The 23,274-nt window shown below is 40.2% G+C and overlaps 1 protein-coding gene across 1 annotated transcript; it reads left to right on the plus strand.

Annotated features, from left to right (window-relative positions):
• The first annotated feature begins 4,170 nt into the window (after positions 1-4,170).
• Positions 4,171-17,156, plus strand: LOC146329630 (beta-1,3-N-acetylglucosaminyltransferase lunatic fringe-like). The gene is made up of 8 exons (XM_084714903.1): positions 4,171-4,676; positions 11,590-11,638; positions 12,633-12,735; positions 12,822-12,975; positions 13,863-13,948; positions 14,044-14,203; positions 14,293-14,378; positions 16,643-17,156. The coding sequence occupies exons 1-8, from the start codon at positions 4,305-4,307 to the stop codon at positions 16,707-16,709; spliced, it is 1,077 nt and encodes a 358-aa protein (XP_084571029.1). The 5' UTR covers positions 4,171-4,304; the 3' UTR covers positions 16,710-17,156.
• The last annotated feature ends 6,118 nt before the right edge of the window (positions 17,157-23,274 follow it).

Genomic DNA, 23,274 nt, shown 5'->3' on the forward strand with positions numbered 1-23,274 from the left:
GACTAATGCTGCAGACTAACTGATGATTAGATCGTCAACGTTCCCCTGACAAAAAAAGAAAAACTTAACACACATGTTCCAGTATTTCAGCTCATTAACACCTGAAACCAGGTTTCTTTTGCAGCAATAAAAGAGGGGAAAGAGCACTGAATGTTTAGTCATATTGCTAAATACAGCGTTTCAGTTCTGAGAAGCTGTGAAGTTTCACAGTCAAGAAGCATGCAAATAACTGACTGTTTCTCAATAAACCAGCAGATAAAAGAATTCTTAGTAAAATGTTGTTTATCTTTTAATAGCATGAAGCCACAGGATGTGCAGTAATGATTACGTGTTGTGATGCTTGTATGCTTCATTTTAAGATATGTTGCAATCGATACAGTCACGAAACATACATGGGAAGTATTATTCATTCTTCACCTTGGAACTGGTAGTTTGAGAAATGCCAGTAAGTGAACTTTCAGTTTGAATTACTTTGTCAGAGTGTTTAACCACTTCACATAGTCCTCATAGAGCTGCTGACATGCAGTTGCTCTTATGATTTCATTCAGTAGCCTGATATCAGACTGGACTGTCAACTCGTTACATGCAGCACATTTCAGGACTTCTCAGTCCAAACTCAATCCCAACTCAAGTCCACTTATTAGCTTTTTGTTTTTGTCTAAATTTAGTCTTTTCTTTGATGTTGCAATCGGAGCTGCTGTGATGCAAGAAAAAAAATCAGACTCACTCCGACAATAAAATATAATCATCCATCATCAAATGTGCAAACACAAACTCCTGTTTTTCAAGGTCAAAACTTTCATATAGACCCTTTTACAACCGACGTCATCGCAAAGCTGCGTGCGCCAGACCAGACCAGTTATCAAGCTGCAAATGTTGAATTAAACGTTTTACGCACACCAAAATCACCATCATGTTTGGTTGTCGCGTACCCAATACATCAGAATTTATATTCCATGGGTCAACTTAAGTTTTCCAACAGGATCAAGACCGTTTCAGAGCAATCAGTGGCGTCTATGGCTGCAGGATATTCAAAGTGTTGACTGAACTGAAGACGTGATAAAAACTGCGTGTGTTTGCAGCGGCCCATTGACAAGCTGTTGCAGGCCGCCATATTTCCGTTGCCAAACTGCACATGCAGCTTGCTCGTTGTTTTCAAACTGTAAAAGAGTACAGTGTATAGCGCACATCTGTACACGACAGGGTGTTCGACGCACCACGAAACGTTTTGCTGCATTTTGTTGGGTCTGAATGTGACCCAGGCTTGAAACTTTCTGTCCCAGAGGGCAGTTTCAGCGGGATTTTAAGTTTTCCTTATCATACTTCGTGGCATTTCTGTTTTTCTCTCTGTCCTAAATGGACTCATAGTTGTGTTGTGGCATTTCTAATATCTAAAATGTAACATTATACTGACTTTGCTTGAGGGGTCAGGACAGATTATACAGCACAGACAAACTGCACATTATTAGAGAGGAAACATTCCTCAGATGGTTGGTGGATCTGGCAACTTGGCTGCTTGGCACGTCTGTCTTCAATGTGTGTGTGTGTGTGTGTGTGTGTGCGCACGCGCGCATTTGGCAGCACTACACACACTCCGATGTCACGGTCGTCTACAACATCTGTCCACTTGGAGAATTACCCACCAGGCCTCGACACAGAGGAACCCCAGTCGTGTTGCTTTCCAGCGAGAAAATCTGCTGCTCTCATCTTCAGAAACTCCAAACACCTGTAATGTGCTGAGTTAAGACACATGTCACATATGAAAAACCTGCAATAACAGTCACAGTTTATCATCCTGGTCTCATTAAGGTTGTGAGCATGTCAGCAGCAGTGGAATAAAGGCTTATAAACCCTGTGTTCTCTTTCTGAACCACAGTTTTCTGTGATGTTCTTTCCCTCTAATTCACTATTAGATCACAAAAACTTCACCACAAACATGACACACACACAGGTGCTAAACTGCAGGGAAAAACCCGGAGTTGAGAAAAACATAACAAAAGCTTCCACACAGGACATAAGGGCAGAGTGAATATGTTCAGTGAATAAGAAAATAATATGAATCACATACTGCAGCCTTCACAGCCACCAAATCTCAAACCAGCTGAACACCTCTGAGAGATTTTTGACAAAGATGACAGACAGAACTCTCCATCACCAACAAATGAGAAAACATCTTGTGGAAGAATTTCATGTTCCCTACACTAGAATACAAGAGGTCAAGGAGTCTTGAAGCTTATCTGGGGGTTTAAGGTGGACTGAGTCCTTACTAAGACACTTTTTGTTGTTTTTTTTTGTCTTTAATTTTATCTATCTGTATATATACTTTCAGAGACAAGCACATACCACTGCATTGCACTGTGAAATAAGATTCTGGCAGATATTCCCACAAATGGGAACGCCAAGTGCATGAATGTGTTCAGCGGATTTTATATAGTAACTTCTGGCTGGTCCAAGGTCAAAACTCAAAACTCTGCAAAAAGTGAAACTTAGTTTTACTCTGTGGTTTAAACACTTAATCCTCTTTGTTTTATATAGCCTGTTGTCTTCATTCTCACCCATCTATTTTTGTTCTTCCTGTAGATTTGAAAAACAGGCTTGCTACTTTAGTTTTAATGCATTTGAGCATTTCAGCCAAAATGGATGAGACTATAACACATAGCCAGGGTGATTCCTTGGTGTATCCATCAGTGTGTAACACACACGACAGATAAAACAAGATAAAACTGGAAGAGATGGAGACTCAGCTGTGGAGAAAAGGTGAGGTTCAATATAGAAACAGCCAGTAGAAATATCCTTCAAGGGGCAACTTTTTACTTTTATATGCTGAGTAGATTTCAGAGCCTGCAATTTTTCACTTGTACTTAAATAAAGAAGTTGAATCAGTACTTCTACTTAGACAACAGTCTTTTTTACACAAGTATCATATTTCTACTTGAGTTACCATCTCTGGCAAATACCATCAGAGACAAATGCATCCTGTTGCATGTATATACAGGGTGGATAGAACCCAAACAGACCAAAAAACACCACCATAAAATAAGATTCTTGCAGATATTCTCACAGGAAAGAGAAAGTGGGTAAATCTGCTCATCAGCCTTATTAGAGTGCAGTGACCTCTGGATGCTCTAAAGTCAAAACTGAAAACTTACAACTCCTGCAAAATCTCAGACAAGACAAATCTGACAAATCTTGATTTTTAACTTTGACTGTGCAGGTTATACACTTCACGATCTTTGATTTAGGCCTGTTTTCTAACTGCAAAGCACTTTATACACTCTGCTGCGAGTATATAGCAATTTATAAATCAGTTTGCATGTTTGCAGTGGTGAAAACTACATTTACTCAAGTAATGTACTTTTTTTTAGGTACAGTTTTGGGGTACTTGTATTTCTCTTTTCTGCTCCTTTATACTTTTAATCCACTACATTTCAGAGTGAAATTTGTACTTTTACTCCACTATATTTGTGTGACATCTAGTTACCTTAGCAGTACACTTTACATTTAATAATGTAATTATATTATAAAATACAATGCATTCAACTAGTAGTTCCCAACATTTTTGGCTTGTGGCTGCTCACAAAAAGCAGTACCTACTTGAAGCTTCATTTCAGATGTGTTTTTCGCAGCTCCATCAGACTCTGAACCTCTCAGATGGTTTAATTTAAATAACTGTTAAAGGCCAAAGGGGGTAAAATTAAATATTTTGGGGGGGGAAAAAAGTAGATAATATCCTACTAAGCTAACTATACACAAAGTAGTTCAAACTACAATCAGCTACAATCATAAAAAATGTTATTAACATAGTAATTAATTATATTTAATATTACATCAGTTACAGGAGCCAATTTTCCATAGAATGAGTATTTTTACTTTTGATAAGTTCAATTTGCTGATAATAGTTGTGTACTTCACTTAAATAGGACTTTTATATTGTGATATTACTTCTTTTACTTGAGTAAAACGCCTGAACACTTGCCTCTGAAGTCAGTTTACTGTTTGCTGCCATGTGGATGTTCATCCAGAGGCCTCGCCGCCCCTCTGCCGGTTAGCCCCGCCCACAGCTGAGCGCTCAAACCGACCATTGGTCCAACCAGGCAGGGTCCCGCCCACTGGTGGAGTTTACAACTTCACAGTGAAATAAAGGAGTGAGACTCGCAGTGGGAGGTCATCCACTGAAGGACACGGTGAGGACGGCAGTAACTTGTGTCTGCACCGTGGAGAAAGATGTTATAAACTGAAGGAAGGAGTTTCTCAGACTTTCCTCTGTCCATGAATGAAGTTGTAAAACCGCGCACACCTTCACAATGTGGAAACACTCCGGTGGATCAATAAACACCTTCACCTCAGCGGGACCCCGCGCTGTCGCCGCCGCGGTCACCTGTCTGCTCGTCACCGGGATGCTGGTCGTCACCGTCGGACAGCCGAGCAGCGAAGACACGCTGGAGCCTCCAGCAGCTGCTGCAGCGGCGAGCGGGAAAGTTTTCTCGGCGTATTTCAGGAAACTGACCCGGGAGAGGAGAGCGGTACGCGGGCCCTCGCGGAGGAGCGCTCCCCCCGGGCCGGTGGAGCATCTCTCCCCGGATGACCTGTTCATAGCGGTGAAAAGCACCGGGAGGTACCACCGGCAGAGACTGGAGCTCCTGCTGGACACCTGGATCTCCAGAAACATGCAACAGGTGAGGACATACCTGAGAACTTGGAAACAATTCAGCTGAACTTCTTACAGGAAAACATCTAAGATCAGGCCACGCTTAAAGGTGTTAAAAGCATAGAAACTGGATTTTAACTTGAAGATAAAAACATGACTATTATATCTGTGAGAAACCTTAAGAGCCATAGATCACAACATGCTTCAATTTGGAGTGCTAATGTACACCGTAAAAAACTAATCAACTAATCTTTTCTCATTAACTGAACACAAATATTCAAGTTAAACTTCAGTGAACTTAAAAATATAGACAAAACTTCCTCTAACTTTTAAGCTTTTGGCTTGAACTGATGAGTTGAATGAATGTACTGTACAAGGTTCAATCAACTCATTAAATTAACCTTTAAAGAAACATGATTAGTATGTTAGCTGTTAAGCTTATTGAACATGTCTTCTCAAGTACAACTAATTTAATATCGAGTTTATCAGTCTAGAAAAGTTAATTTGTCTTGAATTATTACAAAGTTACCTCAACTTGTCTTTTCTAATTCAGTCAAATTAAAGTTTTAAGGCAGAAAACTTCAAAGAAATTCTTCTAATTTGAAGTCTTGACTTGAAATAATTAGTTGAATGAATGTGCTTAACAGACTTCAGTCAACTCATTAAAGAAACATGATCAGTGTGTTATCTTATTGAACATGTTTCCTTGAGAACAGTTTAACTGATATCAAGTTTATTTTACTTGAAAAGTTTATTAAGCGGCAAATGTTGAATTAAACATTACCTCAACTTAACGCAGTCCACTAACTCTTTTGTTAAGTTAAAACAACTTCTTTATTTTTACAGTGTTGGTTCAAACCATTTAGAAAGTGAAAATCAATAGCCTTGTTATTTTGTGCAAATCCAGGAATAAACAGGCTTCGAGATAACACTTTTAATTTAGTTGTAAATGAAAGGTCTTGTGTTTGTGGGATTTATCAGCTAGCGAAGGGTCACATGCAGGGAACTTCTTCTTACTCTTCCTGTGCCCTTTCATGTCAGACCAGAGATTTTAATTTAAGATTAGAGTTTAAATGTATGCAATCTGCCCCTATGCAAAGTGTGATCCTGTGTTAAAAGCTCCTATATCAATGGAAATTATATATGTATAGTAAAGCTTTCCCTCATCTCCTGCTGCAAGTTATAAACCCCCTGAAATGCGACTGGTTTCTACCGGCTCTTTGATCCAGCCTGCCAGTGGATCGTAAAGCAAAGATAGAGGCCTTTGTAATGTATGAGAGGGAGATCTGAGGGCTAACAGGCAGACCACACTGCTGCTAATGTGTTGACATAATACAGGCAGGGGACATGAAGAGGAAACACTACACTGAAAGACATCAGATGGATGAGTTAACCCTGGGCTTCCTCAAGTGCTCTCTCAATGAGATGCAGATTTCAAGAATGCAACAAAAGGATTGTTCGGTTGTTGTTCAGACTGTCATCGAGCTGCAAAGGCTTAACTGTGGTCTGCATCATGAGAGCCAGCGTCAAACATCATAAAAACTGAGAAGTCGTGGCTTTGAGAAATCTGAGGAAGTTCAATTTCAAAGCGCTTTGCCGTTTCAGAGGTCAGAAGTAGGAAAATACAAGAACAATTTTAAGGCACGTGTTCTTTTCATTCATCTTTCTACCTCTATCCCACTACATTTAAACATGAAATATTGCCATTTATGAGACAGCTGTAAGATTTTATATCCAAAACATCTACTCTAAGCTCACATTAAATTGCCGGTTAGACTTTAATGTTAACCATAACCCAGTAATATGACACTGAGAGGAGCTATTTTTCAGCCTGAGTACTTTCACTGTTGACACTTAACTGCTCATATTTGTGTTTTACTGCCTTTGTTGAATGCTGGTCTTCTGTGTGTGATTTTTTTTTATTGTACCATTGTTTCTTTTACCAAAGTGTATAATCTGAATAGGGCTGCAACATATGGCCATTCTCATTTTTGATTTGTTTGAACATACGATGGGCTTTTTTTTTTTTAAACAGTTTTCCACAATTAATCAAGGAGTCCAAGGTTCTTCCTTCAGACGTCTTTTTTTATCCAACCAACAAAGAGATTCAGTTGACCATCATAGAAGAGTTAGACTTTACTGTGGTCTGCATCATCAAAGCTAACTTCAAACATCATAAAAACAGAGAAGTCATGGCTTTGAAATAATGGAGGACATTGAGGAGGTTAATTTTCAAGGTGCTTTGCTGTTTCAGAGTTTCAAAGTAACAATACAGGTGTAATTTTAAGGTACTTTAGTTTATCTCACTACATTGCAGTGTGATATATTGTCATTTATACACCAGTAGATGTATGTGACAGCTGTAGTTATTTATCCAAAACATCTACTTCTAGCTTGCCTTAAAATGCCTGTTACACCTTAATGTTAACCATAACCCACTCGACTTTAATGTGTAATTTAGTATTCCTCTATTGTACAGCTGCCACAAAAGACCTCCTAAGTCCCACCACTTTTACAGTTCAAACAAACTTGGCAAAATCTCAGTCAAGTTTGTCCTTCCTTGTTTCCTGTACTTAGGTAAGCTATGAGCCAGGCTTGTCTGTGTTGTAAAGAAAACCAAATTGTGAAGATGGTTAGAAGATGTTGCTGGAGGACCTGCAAAATTGGCACAAATACGTATAGTCACATCTTAAGTTAGCTAATGTTAGCAAAATGCTAGTTAAGTGGCTAACTAAGGATGGATGTACTCTCGATACATAGTTAGCTAGCGTTTTGCTAACATTAGCTATGATATGAAACTAGCTAGCTAGCGATTAATATTGCTAATTATCTGGTTAGCCAGCTAGCTTTGTCATAACATTAGCTAAATTTTGTTATGACATCTTTTAACCATCTTGGGTTTTCTTTTCAACATGGCCGAGTCTGGCACATAGCATATCCAACGTTAAGTTCCATTTACCTCAGAGGTCTAAAGTCGTGGTGGGAATCACATCAAACCTGGACTGACAGTGTTCCAGAGAAACAAAGTCATAAAAAAAAAACTTTTCTGTACTTGATAACAACGCGTTATACACCATAGCAACACCTGCAGGTACTGTACAGATACTGGACTGATGTAATGCCATCTTGCACTTTGAGGTTGTGGTTGGTGTGGTTCCTCCGACTTTCCAAGTCAAGTCCAAAATCCGACTTCAGGAGAGGTTCCAGTTAAAAATTTTAACCAAGACCTCGGAAATTCCAACTTCACAGCTTTAAAGGAACGCACCGTGAGTACAGAGAACTGACCAAGGTTCTGCCAGGTACCAAACTTGCTCAGTTGTTATTGGAGCACAGAGAGGTGAAAAATGCCTCAGAGTCCAAGGTGCTGCCTGCAGATGTCTTTTTTAATCCAACTCACAAAGATTTTCGGGTTACTATCATAGACAAGTAAGAAACCCAGAAAATACTCACATTTGAGAGGCTGGAAACTCTGAATTTTTGCCATTTATGCTTGAAAAATTACCTAAATGATTAGTCGTTGCCAGTTAATTTTTAATGAATCGACTAATCATTGCAGCTGTAAATCTGAAATCTTCTTCCACCCCTGATCATATTAAAAACGGTCTTTTTCCAAGTCATTAAACCACCAGTCCTGTGATGTGGATGAGTTATAACATGACTACTGGATTTGAAAGAGACATGTCGGGCACAGTGGGGGATGGAGCTTCAGCTGTAGCGGCTCACAGATAAATATTTGAGATCAAACGTTACGAATAGACAGCTTTTTGGTCTGAATCACAGTGGTGAGTGAGTCAAAGATGAATCTGTTGCTATAAAACACATGGGACTGTGGTGAACTGCACCCAGCGGCTTCAAAAGCCCGTAATCGAATGCAGACACGACTGTGGAGCGTACAGCGGTCGTTGTGATTTCCATTTAAACCTCTGAGGACTCGCTCGAGTCTCATCTCATGTTGCACACAGGCTGTTGACATGTAAATACACATTACAGTATGTAGGGGAAATCAGCTGGTGTGCGTGTGTCTGTGTGACGCATTCCTGCATCTGCTCTCACGGTCAGGTATGTGTAACTCTACCTGTTTCCCAGACACACCTCTATACTGTAAGACTGCTGAGTAATGAAAATACAGCGACACACACGCGCGCGCTCTCACAGCGTTACCTTCCCAAACGCAGACGCCCTGGGAACTCACCAGATTTCTCATGGGAAGTTAAGAACGTGTCTGATCACAAGTGTAAACACACACACACACACACACACACACACACACACAGAGAGAGACACCACTTTCTCCTGCCTCGGTTGTTGTTGTTTCCTGTGTTGTAAAGCTCAACTCCTGGTGACCCAGCCCCCACCTCCCAAAACCACATTTTCTCTCTTCACTCCGACCCCCCCCGCTTGGCCTGAGTGCAAACACACACACACACACACACACACACACACACACACACACACACTGGTATGGTATGACACAGGCACACACTCTAAGAAGAAGCTGACTGCTCTCTAGAGACTTAAGAGGCTCAGAGTGAAAAAAAAAAAGTCTGACAAAAACTCACAGCTGGCTGGACTCTCTCTACCACAGGCAGTGATGTGATCACACAGCATTTAGAGCAAAGATTTATTATTGAATTCGTGCTGCATGGCAGGAAGGTTGCAAAGTGGAATCCCTCTGAGGCGGATCTGTTCACTGGGAGAGTGCAAGCAGCAAAGTCAAAGTGTTAAGACATTGGATTTCTAATGAAACATCGACTGTGAGGTTAAACTTCTGATTTTAAAGCTGCATATTATATAAAGTACGAGTTATAGCCCCTTTAACAGGCAGTAAATAGACAAGAAGCAAACTTTAAGTTAAAGTTTGTTTTGGTGTCAAATCCTTTGCAGTTAATTAACGTCTTGAATGCTTTAATACACAAACATAAGGAGACTCTTGGCGTCCTCTCAGCTGGCGTTCTGCCAGGCCTGCACTGCAGCAACCCGATGAGTATTGATCTGTCGATTCGCAGGTCGAAAGTCGTCTTGGCGTCTTACGTTGAATGTTTAAGTGAAAGTTTTATAGACTTCAAGGACGCACAGAGCCATTCTTTTAACTACTTTAGATGGCCATTTTTCATTGTTAAGTGGGTGTTATCTAGATATTGAAAAGCAGTCACTGGCAAGCTGATGAAACAACAGTAACAAGATGTCTAAAAACATTTGCTTTGCAACCACGTTTGGTCAAGTTTTAAAGGACCAGTGTGTAAGATTCAGAGGATCTATTGGCAGAATATGGCAGAAATAAAGTATAATATTCCTAAGTATGTTTTCACTTGTGTGTAATTATCTGAAAATAAGAATCATTGTGTTTTCGTTACCTTAGATTGAGCCATTCATAAATACAGAAGGAGCGGGTCTTCTTCTGTGGAGTCCGCCATGTTAAACCACCTTGTTTCTACCCAGACCAGACAAACCAAACACTGGCTCTGGATATGGCCTTTGGGGTTTTAATCAGGTTTTGCGACCGCTGTTGGTTTTTCAACACGCTTGGAAGTGGAGATTGAGTATTCACTTGGTTGCAATTTACAATTTCACCACTAGATGCCACTAAATTCTACACACTGGCCCTTTAGCTGAATGTTTCGAACCATGTTAGCAGCTTTGCTCTGTACTTCAGCCTCAGTATCACTACAAGAAGAAGCAGCACTGTAATTTTTGAAAAAAAGGAAAAACTTTTAAAGTTAAACAAAAAAAAAAACCCACCGAACTGTGATGGTGGACATTCTACCAAACATCAGAATGCCAGCATACTCATTGTGAACAAGTGGCCTTGCTAGTGTTAGCCTTTAGTTCAAAGCACTGCCCACCTAGTCTTGTTTAATCTGCAAATCAACCAAAAAAAAGCTTAAATGATTTTCACATTTTGTTCTACAACCTAAAATATGTCAGTAAATAAAAATTCCAGATCTTTTTGGGCTTTTAGACTCAATTTTCATAGGACAGCTGAAGACATGTCAGGAAAGGGGGTGAGAGAGCAGGGGGGCAACATGCAGCAAAAGGCAGCAGGCGGGAGTCGCTAACAAATGGCCACATGAGACTCCAGAGGTTTTCTGGGACGTTTACGTCATCACGCCGTGCAAGAGTCACTTAGTGGTTGTGAGGTGAAGTCAAGGGACTGTGAGTTTGTTTAGCTTTTTATTTCTGGTGATTGTATTTACACTTAAAAATATGAAGTATCACAAACTTTTGTTCATCACAGAGCTTATTTTCAGCACTAAACCAAAATCCTGTGGAAAAATCCCACTGGCTTTTTTTGGAGTGAACCAAAGCAATGCCAACTTCCTGTCATGTCATCCCTGCAGCACTCTATATGTTCATCATATATGTTGTCCTGCTCCTTATACTGGGGGACTGTGTATAAAAAAGGATTACACGTCCTTCACTGTCCACCCAGCGTGGTTGTAAACAGTCTAAAATGAGAGCTGCGATTCAGCAGTTTAACCTCGTTGTCAGAGCCAAGACAATATTTACAGACAGCTCTGAATGTGCACCCAGGGTGTGTGTTTACTTCCTGTGGAAAGTTGAGGGGTCTACACGGCTTCCTGAGTGCGCAGTGACCCTCAACCCTGTCACTCGTCACATAAACACTCATGTACACACACACACACACACACACACACACACACACACACAGAGCTACAGCTGCTCTGCTGCTGATAGACAAGAGGCTAACCTTTGTTTTGGCCTTCATCCAACATCAGCATTGCTTGCCGCTCTGTATGTGTGTGTATGTGTGTGTGTGACGAAGGAAACAGGTGGAGCCTCACCTGAAATCATAAACAGTCGTCCACGAACAATGATGGTGGAGCAGTGAGAGCTTCTGTGTGATGGTGTTTGTGTTTCCCCGCTGGTCACTACAGGCTGCTAGAATAACATGAATTGTGTGTTTGTGTTTTTTTCCACAGACGTATGTATTCACTGATGGAGAGGATGAGAAGCTGAGGAAAAGGATGGGTGAGCTGCACACACACGTACACACACACACACACACACACTCTCAGTTTCGCTGAGTAGCAGCAGCAGCGGTGTTATCTGCAGTCTGTGAGCAGGAAAGCAGGAACCAGGCTGCTGACTGAGCATTACTGTGTTTCCATGAAGTGCAGGAAGTCATTTCAGTTTAATCAACAGGCCGTTCCTCTTCTCGCTCATTGAATTGTTTTACTTTCAATGAGGTATTCTTCTCACTATCGCGCACATTGTACGACTCAGTGCAGAAAAATGTATAATGAGGGTTTTCATGAGGTTGTTTTCAAGCAGTTGAGTTTTGTTTGGATCAGTTTTTTGAAAAGATTTCTTGTTTCTGAAACCAGTCAAAGTTCATCAGATGACCATCTTTCTTTAATTCTTCTGCATTATAAGTCTTTAAAGGGATAGTTCTGAGTTTGAAGTGAGGTTGTATGAGCTATTTAACCATAATCAGTGTATTACCTACAGTAGGTGGCAGTTGATGTAGAAGCAACAGGAGTACCAGTTGCTTACTGCTTTACCTCGCCGTTGAACAGTGTTTTCTGACGAGAAACTACCATTATAAAAGTCAAATATCACTCTCTCCAAACCTACCAGACTCCACTGGCGAAATCAGTAATTTTATATTGCAGAACAGGGAAGTTGCTGATCTACCGCTGTTTCAAGTCAAACAATAACACAAACAAACTAAGTGATTACGTGTTTCAGAGGGTTAGTTCAAATTCACCAAAGTCACACAATAACGCAAACAAACTAACAGATTGAGGCAGTGGTCAAATGACAACTCCTGTATTCAGCGAGGTAAAATTACTGATTTTTCCTATGGAGTTTGGTGGGTTTGAAGAGTGATACTCGGGTCATACAAGGTACTGTAGGTAATACACTGACTCAATAAGTATCCCCCCTTAAATAATCCAAACTATCCCTTTAAACCATTACCATGTCAGAGTTGGTCACTGATTTCTGTTTGTTCTTCATTCAGGAGCTCACCTGATCAACACCAACTGCTCAGCGGCTCACAATCGTCAGGCCCTCTCCTGTAAAATGGCTCTGGAATACGACACTTTCATGAACTCGGGCAAGAAGTAAGTAAGATACGCTCGACACACACACACACACACACACACAGTTGTCATAAGCACTTTACTAACTGTCAGTGTTGTCGTTTCAGGTGGTTCTGTCACGTCGATGATGATAACTACCTGAACGTCGGCTCCCTGCTGAAGCTTCTGTCTCAGTACAGCCACACACAGGACATTTACATCGGCCGGCCGAGCCTCGAGCGGCCAATAGAGGCCATGGAGAGACTCGGCACCACTGACACGGTAAACTTTTATCTAATACCCAGTTAATATTAATTACTGTTTTTTATTACACAGCTTTTTAAAGTAATCTATTCTGATTGATCAATAACAGCATTCTATGTTATTTGGACACAGCTCTGATCATAGACTCTCCAGGAGCAATAAAAAACATTTTTAAATGAATAATGCATTTTTAAAATTTTGCGTTCAATCAAATTATTGATTTTATTTAGTACATAGCTGAGAAAGAAGCAATATAATGTACAGTTAGCAGGTCATTACTGTGAAATAAACCCTGAAGGTGGTTATTCCTGCAGCGTTATCCCTTACCTTTTACATTTTTGATTGTTATTGTATAGTGGTAATTCTCCCATACACATACAGTCATGCAGATTAATGTCTTATTTAACAGATTTCTCCTGAAACATTTGATTATTACTCTAATTTAAACCATAGCAACTGCATGATGTTAAGATTATTGTTATTGTTATGACTTTACATCCATCTTTGTTTTGTTTATGTGTGTATTATGTTTTGTTCTGCACGTCTTTGTCTGTCAATGTGTATTTTATCTCTGTTTCCATCAGTGAATTTAGTACTCAGTGTTTTGCCTAGTAAAAATGAATAAATGATAACATTTTTACTCTCTGCTCCATAATTAAAATATGCATCTAGATCTCTTTCCCTGCACGGTCTTTCTCCTCTTAAAAACACACTTTAAGTTGTGCAGTCAAAGAATTAGTGATTAAAGAAATATCAGTTCACGCTGGTTTTCTCATGGGATCAACTGCCTACAGAGTGAGATCCATATTGATTTGTCCTTCACGGGTCCCAAGGCTGAAGCACAACATTCAGTGTATGATTACTGCTCCTTCATTCATGTTGTATGTGTGTGTGTTTGCGCGCAGAAGCAGGTGCGTTTCTGGTTCGCCACCGGAGGAGCAGGATTCTGCCTGAGCCACGGCCTCGCTCTCAAGATGAAGCCCTGGGCGAGGTGAACCTTCACTTTGATACATTATGAGATAATATCGGCGCTGTGTCAGCTATATCACCAAATCTCTCTTTTTATGCTCCTCTTTCTCTGTGAAGTGACGGCACTTTCATGGCGACAGCTGAGCACATCCGCCTCCCGGATGACTGCACCGTGGGTTACATCGTGGAAGCGCTGCTTGGCGTGAGCCTCATACGCTCTGCGCTGTTCCACTCGCACCTGGAGAACCTGGGACTGGTGTCAGACATACGCAGCCAGGTACACACACACACACACACACACAAACAGACATACTGATGTACCAGCCGTCTAACCTGCTTGTGTTTTTGTGTCTTGTGTGTGTTTAGGTGACGCTGAGCTACGGCACAGTGGAAAAAAGCAGAAACACTGTCAACCTAAAAGGAGCATTTTCAATAAGTGAAGATCCTACAAGGTAAAATATCTGTGTGTATCATTTTATGACAGGTACGCCGGAAGGAACTCGGTACAAAACAGTGACACGTCTGGGACTAATTAGTTGTTTGGATGATAAAATGTCAGAAAATAGTGGGAAATGCTTGTCACAAGTTCCAAAACCCCAAGGTGATGTGATCAAATTGTTTTGCTTTGTTTGACCATCAATCCACAACACAAAGACCTTCAGTTTATTGTCACACAAGACAAAGAAAAGCATCCAGTCTTCACAATAGAGTGCTGCAGGGATGAAGTATCTTTGCTGTGGTTCCTTCCACAAAAAGCCAATGGGATTTTTCCATTGGATCGGTTCAGAAAATAAGCTCTGTGGCAAACAAAAGATTCTCCACTTTTGATTTCTGAAACATAAAAGCAATCCCCAGAAGTAAAAAGATAATGGTAGACTATAATTAGCTTATAGTCTACATCACAGTCGTGTGACTCAGTGTCACCACCACTTAGTGACTTGTGTGTTTAATGTCCCCAATAACAACTGGAGTCTCATTCAGCCACTTGTTAGAAGGTTTATGCCATAGAAGAAAACTAACCAAAAACCCATCGACTTCTAGAGAAGGGATCCAGAAGTGCTTATATGCTAACTCATTTACGGATTTTAGGACTCTAACAATGGAGCAAGCTTGATACCTGACTGAACCCCAATCAGCTATCTCCTTTCCTGTTTTCTGTGTTTAGATATGCTATGTGCTAAGCTCGTCTATGTTGAAAAGAAAACTTTCTTCATTATATAGCCACAGATTAAGTAAGCTACTGTCACAAAATTCCCTTTAACTAGCTATCTTATCTAATCCTTACCCAGCAAGTTAAATCTGATAACTAGCTAGCTAACGATTGATGTAGATGGATAAGTAGTTAGCTAGCATTTTGCCAGCATACGCTATCAGACGTAAGCAGCTAGCTAAGTCCAGTGAGAGTTGCTCTTCTGGCGTGCAAGCCAAAAAAAAGTTTTCTTGCCTCCGGGTTTACTTCCTGGTTATGTGGAGAATTTTTTGTTGCAATACCGCAAGTAACCACAGAGAAAGATTGGCGGCAAGGCTGAGTGGCAATGTCCTGTCTAGTTCTATTATAAGTTTATGGTAGCTAGCTAGCATTTTGCTAACAATAGCCAACTTGAACATGTCCCACAGCAACAACTTTTAACCATCTACAATATGTGTTCTTTTTTCAACATAGACGACCCTAGCATATAGCATATGTAAGTAGCAGAAACAGGGCAGTTTGACCAGGTTTCCAGAGCAAAAAGACTTGGATGGGTCAACTGAGAAGCTGGAATTAGAAAATGTTTGGTGTTTTCACATAATTAATAGTCTATGAGCTACTGTAGCTACTGTCAAGCTAACCAATTAATTAGTTTATTGTTTCAGTTCTAATAATTTTTCTCCCGTCCGTATAACTTTAATATTGTCTGTTTAAATGTACCTTTGCTAGATGCTATGAAAAAATAGATAAAACTTTTTTTTTTTTACTTAAGCCTTTGAATTCAGGCCCTGGAAATGGCAGTATTGTTTTTCTTTTCTTCCAGAAGATTCAGTCTAACACAAAAGGTGGCCTTCGCTGCGAATATTTCCAGCACGAGGACAATATTACATCACTGAGAGGAAAAACATTCATACTGACAAACAAAAGAATTCAAAAGGATAAAAGACAAACTGATGTTATCTAAAGTCTAAAGGACATTAAGGGGATTTACTCTGTATATGTCTCTCTTCCCTTCTTTCTTTTGCTGTTGCTTTGTCCTTCAGTCAGTACTGTAATTGTATCATTGTGCATTGAATTGGGCTAATGGTCATTAGTTCTGTACATAGTCAATAGACACTGATGGCAGTGTGCCTAGATGGCGGGAGGGAAGACTAGACGTAATGAGATAAGCTTGCTGACCTATTAGTGGACGGGTTAATTGAAAAGATTGAGAGCCGGTCTAAACAATCAATAGTACAAACTGTATATTGTATTTTTGTCTGTTTCAGGAAAAGCTTTAGTTTTAAAACATGTGTACTACATTTCTCCTTTATGTAAGCACTTCTTGTTGTAAATGTTTTACTACTATGACAGGTTTCCTGTCTTTGTTCATTGTGTGTGTGTGTGTGTGTGTGTGTGTGTGTGTGTGTGTGTGTGTGTGTGTATGCGTGTGTGTATGCGAGGACTAATTGTATTCACCATCTTATTTTGAAATCCCCAGTTGGCAGCTTCCAGGCATTGTGACACTCATTTCCGTGTCTTTCTCAGGTTCAGGTCAGTGCATTGTCTGTTGTACCCAGACACCCCTTGGTGCCTCAGCCCCCGGCGACTCTAACACTCAGCTAGAGAGACACGGGCAGACTGATGGAGGAGGATAAAGTTCACGTCTGCCTGAACTCAATTTTCTCTGTTGGAGGAGGAAATCATTGCAGACATCCAGGAATAAAGAGAAGGAGTTTCAGTGCTGCCCTCCGCTGGCTCCACAGGGCTGAGAAGACTCTGAAACATGGGGGGACATTAATGATTTCCTCCCGTCCAACAGCAGGCTGAGGAGGAGACTAACTGTTTAGGAAGGACTGCGGTTTTATGAGCCTACACCTGAACTCTGTTGGGTGTCAAAAGGCCAGAAATTGCAACAAAAGAAGAAGACTACAGCTGGAATTTTTTGGATGGAAAAACAATGGAGAGACAACAAAATAAAATGAAGGTGGCACAAGAGGAAAGCAGTGTTGTTAAATCCAAATCAAAAGGTTTTATCTTATATATGGTGGATGTCTCAGCTCCAGACCTGCCTTATCTGTCCAGCATGCTTGTTAACACTTTAATAGATTCAGTTTGCTGGCATCAGCTGTGCATTGAGCTTAATACCATCAGCATTAAGTACTGATGTGGCTTAGAGGGTAATTATGGTCTTTTGCAGCTTATTTCTTTATTTTTCATCCTTCATGCGAAGATTCAGGAACATAGCAACACAACTATGGAGGTTTATTTGGAGGTGAAACTGAAGTGAAATGCTGGAAATGATTCCATTGCATAAAACTGTGTGTGCATACAACTATGGTAAATAGAGTGGGTTAAAGGAAGTTGTCTGTAAACACCTGCGAAACTCACCGTTTGGCTTCATTTGCTCTTCTGAGTGAAACCAGTTTTATGCTCAACACGCATGCAAGGGTTCACACAATGTAAATTTCTTCATTAGACGGTGAACACAGATACTTGCATGCCCTCAGTTTGTTGTGACTGTGCAGACCTGTTCACACAAAAGACACAGTCCTCCTGTTTAATGTAGCCTGTTCTGCTTTCCCTCATATCCTCGTTCGTTTCCAGTGTCTCCTCTGCATTTTCTCAGCTGTGAAAGATGTGAATATGTTACTTGATTGGCCAAAAACACCCCCACATGCCCCAGTGTTAACCAGCCTGGATTCAGTACATGAAGTGAAGTAATCGACACGGAGATGCTGAGGGAACAATCATTCGTCATTTTTCAGCTTAATGAGGCAGAAAACATCAGGGGGCTGCTGATGGTTTTATAGAATCCAGGCTTCTTATCTGAAGTTTGATCTTGTCAGTGTTCAGTGTTATCTTTTCTCTGAAGTATATCATAATGACTGAGCACTGTGCTGTTTTATTTCTGCCGTTTGCAATTCATCATATGATAAAAGGACATTACAGAACAAGTTTGACATTTTAGGAAATGCGCTCATTTGTTTTCTTGACAAGAGGGAGATGAGATTGATACCACGCTAAACATGAAGCTGCTGGTGAGCTCAGCTAACTGGAAACGGCTATCCTGGCTCTGTCCAACACTAACACACTGTAAAACCACAAGTGGTCGTGTTTTACACTTCAGTTTGTAAACAGATTAAAGAAGACATGACCAGGCTAGCTGTTTCCTCCTGTTACCAATCCTTATGCTAAGCTAACTGGCTGTTGGTTCCAGCTACATGAGAGTGGTAACTTAAAACTTCAGTCATCTTTCTCTTCAAAAATGGCACAATATTTCTTAAAATTAATGATATATTGGATTAAAAACTCTACATTAATGTCATATTCTGAACTCATCCAGTGAGGCCTCCGTTACAAGGTTTGTCTAAAAAGGTGGATATCACCTGTCTTCATCCATGTAAATGGATGGATTCTGATTATTATTGAGCGTTATAGAGTAGCGGTGTAACTAAGAAATCCCCTTTGAGGTTTTATTGACACATGACTCATGTTGGGTCGTCTTCTATCTTTCTGTGAATTGAAAGCAGTTGTTACAACTGAAAGGAAGTCATTAAGTTAAATTCTGTCCCTTGTTAAATGAATGTATATGATGAACTGTTGCTTCTGAAGCGTACATGCTCTCTCCAGTATCTGGACTGTATGAAGAACATTATGGTTGAACCTGATAATAAAGAAAAGTTTTTGGTCAAATTCTTGAGTGTGAGATTGTGTGCTTGCGTCACTTTTAGGGGATTTCAAATGGGGTCGTAAGGGACATGACTAAGAACTTTCACCTCTGGCCTTGTTTATGAGCTGTTCTTGTCTGGAGACCAGCCCCCACAAAGCTCCACCATCCACACACACACACACACACACACACACACAGAAACAACAACAGTCGTCTTATCTGATCGAGTCCTACACATGGCCCTGGAGAGATAAAGGCAAAACATTAGCGGACTGCATGCCTCTGAGTGTGTGTGTGTGTGTGTGTGTGTGTGTGTGTGTCTCTCAGTGTGAACTCGGAGATGTCTGACTGTGCCGACTGGTGGGACCACTTTCACAGATAATGATACACAGTAGTGAGTTTGTGAAGTTGTTCTGAGGTTTAACATGCTGCTGGGTGGACGGTGACCCCTGCTGGCTGCATGTGGTACTGCAAAGAGTAAAAAACGGTTTTCATTATTGCAGCTCATGATTGCCAAGACACGTTCCCTTAAATTATTCCCCATTTCCCAAAACACAAAGACATAACTGCATCTTCACAAACTCCCATGTCAAAACCAAACTCTCCACTCCAAACAGTGTAATTTTACATCTAAACCAAACTTTGCCCTCAGACAAAACAACAAAACCATCAAATACACACAAAATACCCATTACACACTTAGTCCAGACAGCCTCACACAAATTGCACTATAAACAAACACAGTAATTGTGTCCTCAGTGTGTTCTGAATGAGAGGGAAAAAAATGGTTTTAAGGAATTGTGTGAAGTTTTACAAAATGTCTAAATCATGGAAATTGTCTATGGTCCTACCAAAAATGTCTTTTTCAGTGTGGGCTTTTTTTTTGTGAGAAACAAACCTCACACAAACTACAAAACAAAGTCTAACAAATGTTTATTGCTCATAAAAGCCTCCTCTATAACAAATAAAAAGTTTAGAGAGGTCCAAATGGTGGTTCAAATGTGTTTAACCATATACTGGTGCCACTTTTTTGCTTCCTAAAATAATAATTTAAATCAACATCATTATAAACTACCTGGCCAAAATGGTCACACACCCTAATATTTTGTTGGACCACCTTTAGCTTTGATTACGGCACACATTCGCCTTGGCATTGTTTTGATAAGCTCAGTGTCACAGCATTTATTTCCGTCCAAAGTCTTCTTAAGCACATCCCAAAGATTTTCAGTGGGGCTGAGGTCTGGACTCTGTGGAGGCCAGTCCATGTGAGAAAATATTGTCTCATGCTCCTTGAACCACTCCTTCTCTATTTGAGCCTGATGAATCCTGACATTGTCATCTTGGAATATGTCCGTGTCATCAGGGAAGAAAAAAATATTCCATTGATGTAAAAACCTGCTCACTCAGTTTATTCAGGTAGCGAGCTGACCTCATTTTTTGGGCACATAATGTTGCTGAACCTCGACCTGAGCGACTGAAGCAACCCCAGATCATAACACCGCCCCCACAGGCTTGTACTGTAGGCACTAGGCATGATGGGAGCATCACTTCATCCACCTCTTTTCTTACCCTGATGCCCCCATCACTCTGGAACAGGGTAAATCTGGACTCAGACCACCTGACCTTTCTCCATTGCTCCAGAATCCAATATTTATGCTCCCTAGTAAACTGAAGCCTTTTCTCTTGATTATCCTCACTGATAAGTGGTTTTCTTAAGGCTAAACAGCTGTTTAGTCCCAATCCCTTCAGCTCTCTTCACATTGTTTGTGTGGAAATGTTCTTACTTTCACTATTAAACACAGCCATCAGCTCTACTGTTGATTTTTCTATGATTTGATTTCTCCAAATGTTTAAGTGATCTCTGACCACGATCATTAAAGACTTTTTTTCCGACCACATTTCTTCCTGGAAGATGATGGTTCATCACTGTCCTTCCAGGTTTTAATAATGCGTTGGACAGTTCTTAACCCAGTTTTAGTAGTTTCATCAATCTCCTGAGTTGTTTTCTTTGCTTGATGCAGGCCAATAATTTGACCCCTCTGAAACAGAGGAACGTCTTTTCCACGACCACAGGATCTGTCTTCTGACATGGCTGTTAAAGAAATGAGAAGCTGCTCACTGCATCGGTTGGGGTTAAATAACTCATTACCAGCTGAAGCATATTAATCACTGCAGTAATTATCCAATGGAAAGCTCTCACCTGTTAGCTTAGTTAAATCCAGATGGTGACTGGTTTTTTTTGGCCAGGGAGTGTATTATATACTTCTGAACAAGGCAACATAAATTGTCACTAATACAAAAATGTTGGCATTGATTAATATGAACTTAGAACAAACTTATTTAAATATCAGTTGACATTGCATTTTTATATGACCTTCAAAATATTCATGAACATTTAAAAAAAAAAAAAGGCTTGCAAGAAAACTACAAGGTCATTTTGACCCACTGATGCATCCAACTCAACTCTCATGTAAAATAGTATGTTGTTGACTGCAGACAGCACCGAACAATCTGTGTGGACATCAGAGAAGAAGACATACAAAAATCAATTTTTTAGCAGGGGTGGCGATGGGAAATTGTGGCATCAAAGAGCTCCTGCTGCAGTTTGTGTGGGGTCACTGTCATATAATGCTTGCAGCACATGTAAGATCAATTCAATTCACTGCTGTAAAAACTTGTCACTGAAGTAAATAGTGGCATGTATGGTTTTCCCCCAGAACAACCTCTTTACACGAGAAACACAATATAAAAACACAACACATTTTCGGATGCCCTGAACTGGAATTGTGTGTTAACTGGGTTCCAGCTGTGATGACTTGAGGTAATGATACTGAATGTCTGTGCTTTCCAAATGAGCACATGGTGCAGGCAGTCAGATACACTCAAGAAAAATATAAACGCAGCTCCTCCTCCTCCTCCTCCTCGTCCTCCTCCTCCTCCTCCTCCCACACAGTAGGGGCCATCTGAGGCTTCTTTTATGCTCAGATGCAATCGAAGTGTTTTGCCAACTGAATTTTCAACAGAGGAGACGTGAGCAGAACCTATTGGTAATTAGGGTGTGGCATTTTAAAGACCAGTGTTTTCCAGATGAAGAAAGTGTGAAAACTGATGTGATTTCTGCTCAGACGTTTGCAAAGATGTGATTTAGAAATTACGTAGCCGTAACAGAAAATGTGGTGTTTTGTTCTTTGCCCTGTAATAATATTGTAAATAGATTGGCAATGCGACCAAGCCTCTGAGTAGGCAGCCTGCTGTGTTCACATGCTTAATTACCAATTATAGGGAAAAGGGTGTGTTCTGCTGGAAGAAGCCACATGCAGGAAAAGAGTTTGACACTGAAGAGCTGCAGTGCAACATTAAAGTATTATAAGATCTCATAAGTTTCTGGTTAGAAGGCACACACAATGTGTTTGTATTTCTTTTGCACTGATTATATTTTCTGTTTGCACATTAATTTTTGAACTGATAATATGCTTGTTTATTTTAATTTAAGCTTTTCATAGCGTTTAACGGTTAGAAGAAGATGTTACTGGTGTGGCTTATCTGTGCCGGAGGAAAAACTTTGGGAGCAGTTATAAATTAAATTTGAGTGAACACAGAGGAAACGTGCAAAGGGTTAAGCAGTCCTGGTGTCTTGTTGTTGATACATGAGCTTTGAGTTTTTAGACTTGTGTGCATAGTTCAAGTTTTTGTTTGCATGCATTTGAGAAAAACTGTAAAAATGAAACTGAATGATAAATGTACTATAAAATTATGCATCTAATAAACAACACTTAAGTAAATTAATTTCCATGTATTTATGATATAAAACAATGGGACAAAATTGTTCATACATAAAGAAATAAATCATACTTAACTCTGCCTCAGCATCCCCAACTGACCCATGACCAATGATCTTAGTGTTTGCACCTGGGGAATTGTGTGTTAACCAGGTTCCTGCTGTGATGACTTGAGTTAATGATACTGAATGCCTGTGCTTTCTAAACAAACATGCTGCAGCCAGTGATATATAAAGCATTTGTGTGAAACAAAAAACAGTTCTGCGAGTCAGAATCATGTGTGAAAACAGGAAAAGAGTTGTTTTAAATCTTGGGGGAAAAGGATCTGTCTTTTGGCCAGAGGCGTAATGGAGTGTTTAGTGAAAAGGTCCAGTTATAGTGTGTAATCACTCAAGAAAAAACTAGAAACTGGCCAACTTCAGCTCATCCCCAGACATTTTTTATCATAATACTATGATAATGTTATTTCAAAGTTTCTCTCAGGGTCTTGTAAAGGTCCATGGGCTGTGCAAACCGGGGACAAAGGTGGAAACCAGCCAAGAAATTTATCATTCTATTCCATAACAAAGCTGAATAAATTGCATTTTACAAATATATTAAAATATTGTCAGTAAATTTAACTGGAAACTGAGGTTTTAAGTGCATCATCAGACCTGTGACGTCCAACATGAGCTTCCACATTTCCACTGGGCTTCTCACTTTTGAGTTTTAACAGTAAGTTTCAATTA

Source organism: Lutjanus erythropterus, chromosome 3 (assembly GCF_056507025.1).
Source record: "Lutjanus erythropterus isolate fLutEry1 chromosome 3, fLutEry1.hap2, whole genome shotgun sequence".
In the NCBI taxonomy this organism is placed as follows: Eukaryota; Metazoa; Chordata; class Actinopteri; order Lutjaniformes; family Lutjanidae; genus Lutjanus; species Lutjanus erythropterus.